Raw genomic sequence first — 14,990 nt, 5'->3', positions numbered from 1 at the left:
TTTTAATTGTTAATAACTTTTTAACTAGAGGTGTGCAAACGAAAAATCGACCTGTTTTTATCAATTGAGCTATTTTTTATTTAATTTACTCCTAGTTGGGGGGCTAGTGTGAAGATGGCCCCCCCGAAATTTGTTTTGTTAATAACTTTTTTACTAGAAGTGTGCAAACGAAAATTCGAAATGTGCATACATGTGCAAACGATGAGCAATCGAATGAGCTATAGAAACTTTATGTTTTTCAATGTTGGGGGGCTATCTTCATACAGGTCTTCACAGTGTACACTAATTCTAGCTACAAAGAACAGACCATTTGTCCAAATAAGCAAACGACCAATCGCAGTATAATTCAAGTTCAACGGAAGCAGAACGAAAACGCTGTTGGCGCTAGTCTCAGCGTAAATGCAGCCGTAATGATGACGTGTTCGTTGTGTATTACGTGTTGGAAACACATTTGACACGTCGCCTGCTATTCTGCATTATACCGCCAGCTTGCGTTCGAATCGCCTGGTGAGTATATGTCTTGTTGTCACGTCGCAGTTATGAGTAACGAATTGTCTGCCAGCATTTCATTATAACGCATCTTGATTCATAACGAGTGAATCTCATTGAATTTCTAGAACACAAGCACCGTTATTAGCACCAAGATATTTGGCACGTTAGCTAAGTCTACGACGGTTCTTGAACAGGTCTTCCTGAAATCTCTCAAATTGTCAGTGATAAGAACAGTTGCACAATGGTAAGCATGATGTTTTGAATGAAATAATCTGATATGATTGAAGGAAAAAGTAACACAATATTTTCTTTCTCGGAAAAAGCCTGCTGCACCCAGTGCTACCTCTGTAGGTTCTGTTGGACGGTCACCTAGTAAAGCTATAGCACCTAGAACAGGTGGCAGTGGCACTGTCAGACAGAGAAAAACTACTGTAACTTCCTCTGCCCGGAACAGGAATACTGGCACAAGTTCCGGTGGCATGTGGAGGTTCTATACCGATGATTCCCCTGGCATTAAAGTGTAAGTAAAGATTAAAAATCCATAGATGAAAATTATGAGCTTTGTATGTGCATCGAGTCACATATGGTACAAAGAGACTTAATATATTTTAATAGTTTTGTTTATTTGTTTATTGATAATTTATTATGATATATCTTTATCATGACAGGTAATAAATAAGTACAAATAAATTATTAATCATCTTGAGATTTAAATCAATAAGTAAAAGATAAAAATCAGATGATATTGATGTATAATATAAAACGTTTATTGATGTATAATATAAAAATATTAAATTTTAGGGACTTTTATCTTTAACTTATTGCAATAACTAAAATATAAAATCTTAATTTGTTTATGTAACATTGATTGAAATAACAATTTAATTTTCTAAATTATTGCAATATTAATGTTATATGGCAGCATCCTAATAAATAATAAATACTAAATTCTTTCTTAATAATTAATATTAAAATCTTGTTGCAGAGGTCCAGTGCCAGTGTTGGTTATGTCGCTTCTGTTTATTGCATCTGTGTTCATGCTTCACATCTGGGGCAAGTACACAAGAAACTAGATTTAAGTAAATCTGTGGAATTTGGACTTGTAGATAGGAAGCAGTGAATGTTGCAAATGGCATCTTCCTGAAATTACAAAATGGCATTTTAAAAAGATCAATATCAGGTGGTTTTTAATATATAATGTTATCGATAATGCATCATTGAAGAAAAATCTATGAAATACATTGCAATGCTGACATCGTTATATGGTAAATTGAAATGTATTCATATTGAAGAATAAGAGAAAATGTGTTTTTTTTAATAATTTCATCGGTTATGCATATTGTGAGAAAGCGTGAGAGATTACTTAATTTGCATTTGTAATATTAAGGGTATAACAATATATGATATTGAAATAAATGTAAGTTATTTTTACCCTAATCAATTGACTGCATGTGAATCGATTTATTTAAGTCCTCACAATTAGTCATTTCCCATGAGAACATTATATCCTGATCAAGAACTTAATGTATTATTTTTAAGATTGAAGTAGGAAATTAATTTATAAATTTATAAATGAAAAATTTAGATTTAGATTATCTTTTTTTGAAAAGATGAAGATTACAATAATTGATTGGATTGATTACTAAAATATTTTGTATTAGTAGTGATTTTATAAAAAATATAAAAATTCCCTTAAATTCTTCGATTTTTTTAAAATGTTTGCCTTATATTTCAACATATATTATTTTTAATCATCTTTTTTATATCGTCTTCGCTGTAAATCTATTTCATTTCTACATAAAGATTGAAAACCCAAAGAATGTAGATAATACTGTTTTACATGTATATTTTCTGTTTTATTAATTAATTTTTCATATTATAAATTTATTATTTAGAATTTTATATTAAACCTATAATAATTCATGTATTAGAATACAGACTACAATTGTTAATGAGAATTGTCTCATGTCAATGTGTATACAGTGCTGCATGAGTGAGATATGAAAAGAGCGCAATGTTTTATTAATAATAATTTATAATAATCTTGTTTCGAAACGAATATTTCAAGTGTACTGTAGAGAATACATTTGATATAGATTTTCTCATTCACAGAAACATCTATTTTATTCAAAAACTTTTAATTCTTGCGTGAGTCATTGCCGTTCTTGCGTCCGTAGTTTTTACATCACATTTTCGTTCTTAAACATTTTCAGCGAAGCGCCGGCGCATCCAATATTGATTCCTGGCTCGATGGACCGAATAGCATTGCAGCGTTTCCGGATTGAGGAAGATACTAATAGCGTTCTAAGATATTTGAAAGTAAACGGTTTGAAAATGTAGATGTAAAACATGCACGTGTTGAGATGTTCAGCATGAAGAGGAAAAAATAGCAAGCAGCAAAGAGAAAACAAAAACAAAAAGAATGTGTGAAGGAAGAAAAGAGTGATGAACAGAGAGAAAAGTATGGAAAAATAAACGAAGGAAAGAAAAAGAGAATAAGATATTATGTTGACTGCGTGTGTTACTTTTCTAATTATAGTGACAAAAATCGGATGATTAGAATTGAAGAGAAAAATAAATGATGCGAAGATACGCGATTAATGTACAGGATATTTAGGAGTTTCTGAAAAACGAAAGAAAGAAAACAGATAATGCAGATTAGAAAAGAGAAAATTGCAGAATAGAAAGAAATATTGTAAAAACGAGTGAAGGATTTGAAAAAAGAGTTATTTGAAAGCGTTTTTATGAACTTTAGATTAAATTTTTTTTTTAGTATCTATATTAGTATCTAATATTTATAAATTTGTGCGAAAAGTAATCAAAAATTCCGATTCAATAAATAATTACTAGAAGGAAATTGTACAAAAAAAATAAATAAAAAAGATTGATATCTTGGAGAGACACGCGCGTATGAAATTCGATGTAATTCAAATAACTAAATTCGAAATAACTGATGATGAAATAACGAATAATTAATTAAAGGGCACGATCTCTCCGCTTTGAAAGCGACACGGGGGAGAATCGTGGCATGCCGGGGCCGCGTTCCATCTGGCGCAGGTGTCCCTGAAAATGATGTCGGAACATCCTCCGAGCCGCGGAGTCTCGACGGAGGCGCTCCGGAGGCGTGCGCGGTGGAGGTGTCGGGAAGAACGCGCATTGTGAATCGCGCGAGAGGGGAAGGGAGCGAGGACGAGGGGGGTGCGCCGCGGAGAGGCGATTCCGCTGCTCCGATCACCCCGGGGACGTGGCGGGGGCGGACGTGGATCTCGCGCTCCGTTGTCGATGGGCGCGCGAGGAGGTTCGAGCGTCGACCGACCCGCGGCGGACTCACACGTGATACCGTCGTGCGGGAGTGCGCGCCTCGTTTTAGCCGCGGCGACATTGGACCTCCCGTTCGTCGCCTGCCGCGTCCGAGCGGAGCAGAGCGGAGCGGAGCGGAGCAAAGCGGAGCGAAGCGGAGCGTCGAGGCGGGACGCGCCGCACCGCTGGAAAACCATCGCGAGATGCGGTTCTCCACGGGAGAGGTAATTCCTTTCTCTCGCTCTCTCAAGTTTCGTCTCGAGCGGCTTGAAAAAAAAAGTCCGGGAGATCCGCGACGATCGCCCGTATCAATAGCGTTATCCTTCCGCAGCGGTGACAGCGTTATATTTAAAGATCGAGCACTCGAGCGTAGCTTTAATTCGAGCGTTTCGTTCGATAACGTCATAAAATCACGTACACGGGTGCATTCTAAATTATTTCGCGCCAGGGAGAGCAGTTTCTTGAAGGTAACTTTGAATTTATATGCTGCATTTATACGCGCTGGAACGTTTTCAAATTATTCAAAATATTGCTGCCAAGAATGCACGGTTTTCCTAAGTGATAAATTTCTTAGCAAATTTCCCTGGGATGCCCCGACTGGCACATCCTCGACGCACCGCGTTTTCCGCATTGCGGAAAGCGTAATATAACTACACACGTTAATATATACGAGCGTGTTTGTTTGTCTGGAACATGTAACTTGTTAATTTGCCAGAAGATAGAATCCGATATCGATCGCCTTCTTCCCTCCAATTCCAATTTTTTTGGTATATAAAGAATTACAGAAATTATTTATAGAAATATATAATTCATGCTAAACAGCAATTATGTTTCTTCCTTTTTTTCTGGAGAGTTTGGATCTCTAAGTCCAAGATAACTTAGCAAATTTGTCCATGATGAAAAGGATAATTAAATGGACTTTTAATAACTGTAAAAAGACCTAATATCTATAAAAATTTCGCAACTTTTATTTCCTTTCAACAATCGAAACAGTATTTTATAATCCGTAAATTTAAAACTTTATTAATTTTACTTGAAAGCTTCGAGAGAAACGATTTACAGATAAGAAAGAGAAAAGTTATTAAAGAATTAAAGTAATTAAGTTTAAAACAATTAGTTTTAAATTAAAGCAACAAGGGCTAAAGGACGGACGTTAATTAACATCAGTGCGAACAATTGCATTTCAGAATTCGAGATAATTAATCCGGAGGCAATTAACGTGTGGTTGAGGACATGGCGATCGACATTTTAGATGAGGATCATCTCGCCGTGAGCGCGATCGTAACCGTCGGCATGCAGCTGATTTTCTTCACGATCGCGGCCACTTTCCAAATGGACAAGTTAACGGACTTCGCCGGCGGCACCAACTTTATCATCCTCGCCCTTCTCACTTTCTTTCTCGGTCAAGTGGGCAAGGTACCCTCGACACTAATCTCTCGCCCTTCTCGTGCATGTGCGATGTTTGTATAAAGACCGATAAAATCTGAGTATTACAAAAATACATAAGATATTTAATATCTCGTATAATGGAAAAACAAAGAATTATCAAAAAATTAACAAAAAATTTGGATGACAAATGACTTTTCTGAAAAATAATTTGCGTATTAAGTTATACGTTTCCGGCATTATTTGTTAATATTAGAAGTATCAAGTGATTACTTTTGATCACTTTTAATTTTTCTACTTTTAATTTTTACATTAATATCCTTTTTTCTCATATTAAAAATACGATTTGGAATTTTTTAATATTTTATTAATTATTCTTTTTATTCTGGATTATTGAAGTTAGAAAATCTGAAAACTCTGTTTATGATATTTGAAAAAAAATAAAAATGGTCCAAAATAACCGCTTGATATTTCTAATATTAAACTGTGAAGTGCAATGATAAAATTTAATTACAAAAAATCCGTCAAAAAATTTTTTAATTGGATGAGAAGTTTTAACAGATTTGATAAAAACAATGTCACAAATTAAATGAAGATTCTGTTTCACTATCGATAACTAATAATTATTATTATTATTGTAACTTCGTTAAAAGTTGAAAGATTTAATAACGACTGTCATAAATAATTCCCTTTCACAATTACGTTCGTATATAAAAGATTAGTTTGTTAAATTACTCTAGAACGATTTTCTCTCTCGAGGGCTTCGGTGAATGCATCTTGACATTCGCGCGCTATGTTGCAGGTTTTATCATCGACAGTTTTATCCTCAGTGAAGCCGATGTTATAAATAAAACGACAAGATATATTTAATATCTATTAACGGATGACCTATAAGTGCTATAAATTTTTTTTATACGACTCATGTCTTATCTCGATCGTTACGGTCGTTATGTTACGAATCCGTCGGGGTAAATAACATCACGTATCTTTCTCTCCCCCGTAGACGTACGACAGCCGACAAGTCATGGTGACCGTGTTTGTCTGCTTGTGGGGGGTACGGCTCTCCGGATATTTGCTGTATAGAATCATCAAGATAGGCCGTGACAAGAGATTCGACGATCGTCGCAGCAACGTGATTCGCTTCGCCGTGTTCTGGACATTCCAGGTGAGGGATAGGAGACCGCGTTGTGACGCGAGTATACCTCGCTTCCCCACGAGGGTGATATCGAGAGCATCGCATTTGACGGTTCGCAGGCTGTGTGGGTGTACGTCGTCAGCCTGCCTGTGATAATAATCAATTCTCCACGTCACAAGATACCGCCCGCACCAAAAACTATGACGACCCTCGACAGCGCTGGCACGGGTCTCTTCCTGATCGGCTTGCTGGCTGAGACTTACGCCGATCTGCAAAAGTTCGCTTTCAAGCAGGACCCGGTGAACAATGGAAAATGGTGTAACGATGGTGAGATCACGATCGATACATATCACTTATTTGCTACAATAATATAATTCACAAATTGTCAGTTTGAGTTTGTTGTTTGGAAAAAAGAATCAATCTTTGGAATTTTATTATTGGTGAATTAAGTTTTTAAAACTCGACTCGTATCTCTCATATCTCTTATACAACATACGTTCACCGAGTCAATTTCGAGTCGAAAAAACGATTAGAATAAAATAAATCTTTAGATAGAAAGCAACATATAAAAAACTCTTATGACATATATTTTAAAATTATTGACAAAAATAAATTAAGATTAGAAAGAGGACGTGTGAAATTGAAAACTTAAAAATTTAGAACGCGAATCGACAGAGTGTTTATTTTCTATGGGTTTCTGTACGTTTGCAAACAATTTAGTTATTGTTAGAGCACGGAAGTTCACGTAGCTTCACAATAAGCCATTCTCTACATTGGAAATGTGCTATTTTCTTAACAATATCAACAGAATAGAACGAGGATTTTGTTTAGATTAAACAGTTGCATGCAAGTTGTATCGTCTCAGTATATTTCATCACAAACTGGAAAGACTCCTTACGAAATCTGATGAACTTCTTTGTGTCTTATCATCTAATTGCTTTAATTAATTCGATAACATCTTACCCCGACTTTTTCTTTATTATTAAGGATTAAGATTTACAAGTTGACGTTTCTAGGACTTTGGAGGCTGTCACGACATCCGAATTATTTCGGCGAGATCGTCGTCTGGTGGGGAATATTCATAATATCTTTGAACGTTATCGAAGGAGCGGAATGGGTAGCTATCGCATCCCCGATTTTCACGACGTTTATTATCTTATTCCTGTCAGGAATGCCGTTATTGGAAAAGGCGTCGGATGAGAGATACCGAGAGTAAGTATCGATAACTCTGTTGAAAATTTGTATGATCTACTAAAGAAAGTAATATTCCGTCAGTAAAAAACTGCGAAAACAAAATAAATACACAACATATACATCAACATATATCAACTTATTAAAAGGAATTGAAATCTGGAAGGATATAATAATTTAAAACTAAATTAATGAAATTATTTAAATTTCTGTTTTTGTGATAAAAAATAATTTATACCAATTACAAATTCATGAAGCTTTTGGATAATACCACGTCTCAATGTGTTCTCAGCAACGCGGAATATCGTTACTACAAGCAATCCACGTCGCCGTTGATACCGATACCGCCGTCCATTTACGTCGAGGTGCCGCGTTTCCTCAAGTTCATCCTCTGCTGCGAATTTCCGCTGTATGACTCTCTGGATGTGAAACCGAGATCAGCCGTTACCGAGTCAACATCCATCAGTCTCGCGGCGTCCACGTAGCTGTAGCCACACGCCGGACGTCCGAATTCTGAGTCCGGCGTGCAGTCAACAGCAACAGCTACGGCCAGTACAGCCTTCTGAGTGTAACTTTACCTCCTCGTGGCATCGAGAGTCCCTTTTATCCATTCGCGAATACGAACTCGATGGCCGAATCGAAACGTCTAGTGTTCTCTCAAACGCAACATCGACACCTCAAGAAATACGGAACTGTACTTGGCCGAGCACATCAAGTTCGGTATGTGAGGATCGTTTGGAACAGATCCCTCTTCAAGATTCAAGGAAAGGCTTACAAAACGAAATATTATTATTTTTGTAACTGAAAACCCTTCCTGACGTTAGACGATAAACGGTACCGATGACTTTTCGTATAGAATCGAATGATGAGTGAACAAAGAAAATTATTTTTCTAGTGATGTTATATGGGTACCAATGTAAAAGTAGCACAATCGACCAATTCGAGCATTCGTTCCTATACGATAAGTCATCAGCAACGATTCGATTAACGCTTTTATTTATATACGTATTTAAACTCTTATTTTAGATACAAGAAAAAAGATTGGAGATGATATATAATTTGTATGCTCTAAATAATCCAGACTTAAACAAAAAAACTAAGTCATCAATATTCAATTAGTCAACCGCTACCTGTATTTTCAATCGTGTAAATGCATAGTGTTATAACGTTTCAAAAGAGTAGTTTTTGCGGAAATAAATTAGGCTGTCGTTTACCGTGCTCGCTGTCAACTAACAAAAAAGATACGTGTCTTAAATAGCGCAAATAAGTAATTTAAAGCGAGATTTTAATGTAATATAAATAAAACGACATAGTTCGTTTCTGAAATTAACAGTAATTTATAAAATCTATAGTCCACGGTGAGCGGTTGATAATGTCGGTTTGTCAAAGGTAAAAGAATTGGCAGAAACATACACAGAGATTAAAGGGAAACGGAAGTACGTGTACAGTATCTCGATTCCCGTAACTCGCAATAAGTTACGGAGTAAGCAATATTTATCACCGGGTACGTATGGCGAACATAATAAAACTGTCACATTTACATTCACCTCGCTGTCACAAACGCTATCCATTCCGTTAGTATGTCATGTAAGATGCTTATGGAGAAATTTTAGATGCGAGCGTGGTACGTTTACGTGTCCTGATTCTTCTCCCGAGGCTTTCGATCAATTTATTGAATCATAGCAATATTAAACATATCTTTGTGCCGAATAGAACGTCCCCAGAATATGAGGTAAAAATAAATTCTGAAGGAAATCTATAAAGTATAAGTAGTAATAATAGAAATTACGAAGCGTATGAAACGAATTCTTCATGGATGAACGATCCAGATGTTCTCAATATTTGATCGTTACGTACGTCTTCAAAGTTTAGATAATAAATGATAATTGATCTTGATTTATGATTATATTAATATATCCGTCCTTTCCTTCCTTTCCGTAAATTACACGCTATGGTCACGCATGTTATACCAAGAATCTTTCTTAAATACAATTCGAAAAGACAGTAATAAATGTTAATAGATTTTACATAAAGTTCGCTTCATATTTATAAACACATTTTATTTGTTCGTATGTATATCGTTAATAAATGGTGATATAATAATGACAATGAAATGTATAGCGCCGAGCATAAAACGAGCAGTCATATTATAATTATTAATATTCCTCTTATAATAATCTTACTGTATTGAGTGGGCCTACCTACTGTGCTTGCAACGTTATGGTCTCTCTCTTGTCCAAATGTTTCTTCCATTCTCTAATTTATATTATTTATTCATACATAATAATTCATAATAATATGTAACCACAGGTGAAAACATATGCGCCGTCCTAAGTATAAACAGCATCATCCACTAATCTTTTTTTCCATTTTTCGTTACGTGATCATATATATATATATATATATGTATATATATATATCTATATATATAATCGTTATCAATATAGTAAGCTACTTAAATGTAATATATCTCGTGTCTTCTCGTGGAATATGTTCAGCTGCCGTAGAAAAACTACGCAGCCGCTACGCAGTTCGTAGAAAAAACTTCAATTCCCGTTATACATCAAATTGTCGATTTTCGATGCGTGAAAGACACTTTGTATTACGCAAGGTAATTTCCTTAACACGTCCGAAAAATCGTGTCAATAAAATACGTGGGCAGCACAGCGTTTTGAATACCAAGGGAAAAGAGATCAAAACGTTACCTGTGCCTCTTCGCTAAAAGAAAGAAAGAAAGAAAAAAAACAAGAGCGTGGAGGGAGCAGGGAATGGTGGGTGAAGGGACGAAATATTACGACTCTGCTATACACGAATGGCATCTTCCTCGCGTATCTAAGTCCGACTGCATTCGCGCCACGTCTACATAATACATATACTATACAAATAATAGATAATAATAATATATGTCGTCCATCGCTTATCGCGGTTCCTTATCCATTCGTCTAAAAAAATATCGTTCGAGAAAAAAAATTGCAAAAATAAGTATAATATTCGTATAAAATATAGGAATGAGTATCGTCATTAAAATAAAATTTGATTGCACGCGCTTTGAGATAATGCTGAAATGCAAACGGGACTTTGCGGCCAGACGGAAGAGCGGATCGAGAGCTACTTTTCTGTACGGCTTTGTCAATCCATTTGCATTCTACATTAGGCTGTCTGAGGACATCCGTTGCTAGCTAGTCAATTGGCGTGACTCGACTCTCGATTCGATTGTTACACGTACACGAGAGAAGTAACTCAGTCAATCGATGACCTAACGTTGATTTTTGCATGGACATCGGATTTCCTTCTTACTTTCATACGATTAGTATTAATGTTGCCGCGTTCTTATTAATATTATCGTTACTTTAACATTAGCGTTATTATTATTAGCATTAGTTATCATAATCAATAATGAAAATCTCGGACCGCATTGATGAACCGGCTACAAAACGCAACGGTGCTTCCTCAGATGATTTCGATAGACAATCCTCTCAATGATACGTCGTAAAAAATCTGTCGTTATACAAAATTGTCATTTTTTTCAGAAACTTCATCTAACACGATATAAAAGTAAAAATAAAACGCGCGATACACGTATGAACGAAAAAGGAAAGTAACATGAATTAAATTAAAGAGAAAAATTGCGTTACGTTGCGCGCAAGACGCAAGGTAACTTATGCACAGCAAGGATCATTGAGAGAAGCGAAGTAGGACGCTCTTCGTCTTAAAAGGCGGGGATCGGTATGCCGTTGTCACGATCCTACACTCGCTTCTTCTTTTCTTCCTCTCCTTCTGTAACTACTTCTATCTTATAGCGTTACGCTATATTGCATTTGGCCACTGTCGACAAAGACCCCAGCTGCGTCAGACTATTGCAGTTCGTATATTGCAATCCTACGTTTCTAATGACTTATGAGATAGCCCCGTTTTCGTTTGTCCTTAGCAGAGCAGAAGAAAGGGCGTGTGGATTAGAGAATAGTCGTTTCGGTCATGTGTGTATCTCGAGTGTATCAATGTAAAATAACGCGTGATGCGCATTGAACGTATATAAACGAAGTATTAACATTATACATGAGTCTATTAATATCTATACGTATAAGTAGAGAGCTTTAGTCTCAAACCTTATTCTCTCTCTCTCTCTCTCTCTCTCTCTCTCTCTCTCTCTCTCTCTCTCTCTCTCTCTCTCTCTCTCTCTCTCTTGCTTTCTCTTACACGCACTCATACGCATACATCTTCTCATTCTTTTCTCTTCCTCTCTCTCTTTCACTCTTTCTCTCCTTCTTTCTTTCTCTCGTACATACAATCTCTCACTTCCGGCAACTCCCTTCCCTCGTCGTTCTATACGTGTTTTCTACATCGTCCGCGTCTCCACCGTTCACATTCACGCAATCACGCGCATGCATACGTACATTCTTACCCATCGTTAACTATCCCTCTCTTTCTTTCTCTCTATCTTTATTCATTCGCCAGTATACCTTCGCGACTCTTCGCCTTTAAATCCTTGAAACGACTTATTACTCCCCTTTACAACGAGAGACTGCTTATTTGCCGTCCTTCTCTTTTTCTTTGTTCTCATCAACTTCCTTGTCCTTCTCAACTTCCTTCTCCTCTTTGTCCGCTTTCTCCTTATCGCCTTCTTTTTCCTCCTTGGACTCTTTGGACTCCTTCGCCTCTTCTTTGCCTTCCTTCTCTTCCTGCTTCTCAGGCTTCGGTAGATGCGTGTTCATGTCCAGGCTGGAGCAAATCTCGTCCCAATCCGGGAAACATCGTTCTTTAACGCGCGAGCAATGGCCAACCAAGTTGGGACAATTCTCGACCATGTAATCTCGCAGACTGTACGGAGTGTCTTTGTCGATGTACAGGATTTGAGCGAGATGCGCAAATGCCACCACGTCCATCTGCACAAATTCAAATAAAATCCGCCAAGGCGGATCCAATTATATCGATTGCCGAAATTATAATCTATAATCTCTATTTTATCAATTCTTGTGTTAAAACAAATATAATTACAAATCAACTTAATTCACATGCGCTATACGATATTATAAATCATTTTTATAAAAAATTATAATTAGAAAAAGCTTTTCATATATATTATAAAGAAAATATTAATATTCACGCAAAAGGTAAGATGTAAAATTACAAAAAAAAACTTGTTATATCAACGCAAAGATTGACATGATATTCTATATAATTCAAATTTTACGATAAATAAATGCTCGTGAAAAACAATTCACAATTATTCAAAATATTGAAAATTATATTAGACATATCAATGGTTTAATTTGAAAACTGATAATATAAAATTAATTGTTCGAGCTATAATATTATTGTTTTAAATTATTCAAATTACTCAAAAAGATCAATCCCCAGATATTAAATAAGGTATTTTTATTTGTTTATTTTTTGAAGTTTATTTTATTAAATCAATTTTAAAAGTTTTAATCAATTGGAACTCGAAAACGAAAGTTCAAACCAACAACTATTGTTTGCTCAGTCCGGTGTCCAATATCTGTGAGATAACTGAAAACAAAACTTTTTTGCTGCAATGCCCAACGAGAGCACCGTTTTGCCGTAGGCGGTATTTGATTTTCATCGATATTATCTTCGGTGTTAGATTACGGGTAACTGGAACTATTATTTACACAGCAAATCAAATACTCCGCTGAAATTATTCACAGTATATAACGCGAGATCGCGATAGGCAACGGCGCTAACAGTTTAACGATGATTTAATGACACTTACGGTAGTCGGCTCGTCCCCGAAAAAGAAGGGCTTGTCAGCGAGCGTGTCCGAGAGTACCTTGAGATCGGTGCAGCCAAATTGGGACACTTCCTCCGGACTGTGCACGCCCATGCCCTGAGCCTTCACTTTTCTCGCACCCTGCAACCAATCCAACTACCATCTCACTACAAATGGTCACAATATTTTGTTCTGCAATTGCGCTTCTTTGTCTTGATACTACCTCTAGCTAGCACATTCATAGACATTTATGGGCACAAGCGCAGTTTGTGCACTCTAAGCGAATACTATGAATGATTCTGGAGATAGCATGAAGTAACATTGTGATAACGTGTAAGTAGCGAAACTTGGTCGAAGTAAATTCAGAGAAAAATATCATTTTATCATTTTATTTGTTTTTTAATTCAATAAGGTTTATACTTTATTTTATCGATAAATTTGCATTTCATAATCATCCTTATATTCCATATTATTAATATCTAGATGGAAACCTCGACCAGGACTCAACTAAGTGAGTTAAAATGATCGCTGATGAGACTGGCTATTCGAGGTACATTTTTTAATACTAGGAGAAATGTGCAATGTAACAAAACTACAATTAATTTACACGAATGCAAACTAGCATAATGTAAGTGTACATGCATGGCTAATTCGAAAACGCCGAGCATATGAAATCGTGCGTCTTGACAAATCAATGAGAGAAGGTCGAGAGAAATTATTTTTGCATACAGCATACCTTATAGTTTATATAACGATGGAAATAATGTGGAATATAATTATGGAAATATGCAAACAAGTTATATGAAAACACGTAATGGATGCGAATAAAATCATCAGAATCGAATGATCAGAAATTGTGAAACGTGAATTATCATCCAGTGATCTAACGTCCAAGTTATATGCTAAGTCACACCGAAATCACACGGCGAACGACAAACAAAACTTACCTTGCGTCCGAATGTAAGCTTGAAGAAGAAATTCAGAATGGCATTTGGGATACGTGATCCCAGAGCGAGTTGCAGATTGACCTTGTAGCCCTTCAGCACCTGGTCCAGATTCTTCGTGCGCCAGCACGCGACAACCCAGACGAGATGATTCTCGATCATCGATATCATAGCATGGGAGACGCTTCGCTGCTCGGATGTAAGACCGGCGTCCAAGTCCTTGCCGAATTTCTGGCTCAATTCTCGCAGGATAATGGTGCTATCCGCGATCTCCTCGCCGTTCAGCTCGACGAATGGCAACTGGCCCTTCTTAGAGCGGAATTTCATCTTGTGATCCACATTCTGGAAACAATCAAATAGTCAATTCTTCGTTAAAGTGAATAATAAGTATAACAAAATATATACTATAATAAAATTATTTTTAAATTAACAGCGCGACGATTTTGATTAAGGAGATAATAACTTCAATCCTTCGCGCGATCTGTTAATAAAAAAAAAAAAATATATATATATATATATATATATATATATATATATTTCGTCATTTTGTTCGTTTATGTGACTTTGCAATTTGGTTTCTATTAAATCGTAACGCGATCGAGTTTCCGCTTTGAATTTGAATATTTAGAATAAAATCACGATGAGAGTTTTTCTTTCGACGCGCAGATGACTCAAGACAAAATTGCCGGATTAATCGCCGTCTGTAATTATTGTTCCGTGTTGCAAAGTAGAATGTTGTGAAACGCAACTGCGATTCTTCGTCATTGCGCGTAATACATAACGTTACACCGAGACGGACAGGCATAGGCATACC

At 36.3% G+C, this 14,990-nt stretch overlaps 3 protein-coding genes across 8 annotated transcripts in view; 2 read left to right on the top strand and 1 right to left on the bottom strand.

The window, feature by feature from the left end:
- Nucleotides 1-353: 353 nt before the first annotated feature.
- Nucleotides 354-1,929, top strand: Sec61beta (Sec61 translocon subunit beta). Of its 2 annotated transcripts, XM_011646027.3 has the most exons (4): nt 354-507; nt 618-736; nt 816-1,012; nt 1,478-1,929. In XM_011646027.3, the coding sequence occupies exons 2-4, from the start codon at nt 734-736 to the stop codon at nt 1,563-1,565; spliced, it is 288 nt and encodes a 95-aa protein (XP_011644329.1). In that variant the 5' UTR covers nt 354-507; nt 618-733; the 3' UTR covers nt 1,566-1,929. The 2 variants fall into 2 exon arrangements, with proteins under 2 accessions (XP_011644329.1, XP_088931102.1); XM_089074976.1 differs by lacking the exon at nt 354-507 and having other exon boundaries at nt 514-736.
- A 1,747-nt stretch (nt 1,930-3,676) lies between these two features.
- On the top strand, nt 3,677-9,400 carry LOC105431679 (uncharacterized). 4 transcript variants are annotated; one of them, XM_011646025.3, is made up of 6 exons: nt 3,683-4,016; nt 4,960-5,208; nt 6,182-6,343; nt 6,433-6,640; nt 7,330-7,525; nt 7,797-9,400. In XM_011646025.3, the coding sequence occupies exons 2-6, from the start codon at nt 5,026-5,028 to the stop codon at nt 7,987-7,989; spliced, it is 942 nt and encodes a 313-aa protein (XP_011644327.1). In that variant the 5' UTR covers nt 3,683-4,016; nt 4,960-5,025; the 3' UTR covers nt 7,990-9,400. The 4 variants fall into 4 exon arrangements, with proteins under 4 accessions (XP_088931091.1, XP_011644327.1, XP_011644325.1 ...); XM_011646023.3 differs by having other exon boundaries at nt 3,686-4,016; nt 4,980-5,208; XM_025219493.2 differs by lacking the exon at nt 3,683-4,016 and adding an exon at nt 4,237-4,259 and having other exon boundaries at nt 4,980-5,208.
- A 143-nt stretch (nt 9,401-9,543) lies between these two features.
- The window catches only part of fax (failed axon connections), a 30,829-nt gene continuing 25,382 nt past the window's right edge, over nt 9,544-14,990 (bottom strand). Inside the window, exons 2-4 of one of the 2 annotated variants that reach the window (XM_089074962.1) lie at nt 14,180-14,518; nt 13,236-13,388; nt 9,544-12,387 (exon numbers count right to left, since the gene is read on the bottom strand). In XM_089074962.1, the coding sequence (XP_088931088.1) occupies nt 12,031-12,387; nt 13,236-13,388; nt 14,180-14,518 (849 nt within the window). In that variant the 3' untranslated portion in view covers nt 9,544-12,030. The remainder of the gene's footprint in view (nt 12,388-13,235; nt 13,389-14,179; nt 14,519-14,990) is intronic. The other variant, XM_089074963.1, reaches the window with a different exon arrangement.

The sequence above is a fragment of the Pogonomyrmex barbatus genome, unplaced genomic scaffold (genome assembly GCF_055798465.1).
Source record: "Pogonomyrmex barbatus isolate J1 unplaced genomic scaffold, ASM5579846v1 scaffold18, whole genome shotgun sequence".
Classification (NCBI taxonomy): domain Eukaryota; kingdom Metazoa; phylum Arthropoda; class Insecta; order Hymenoptera; family Formicidae; genus Pogonomyrmex; species Pogonomyrmex barbatus.
The sequence above is the reverse complement of the archived record's forward strand: the minus strand, read 5'-3'. Positions and strand labels throughout refer to the sequence as shown.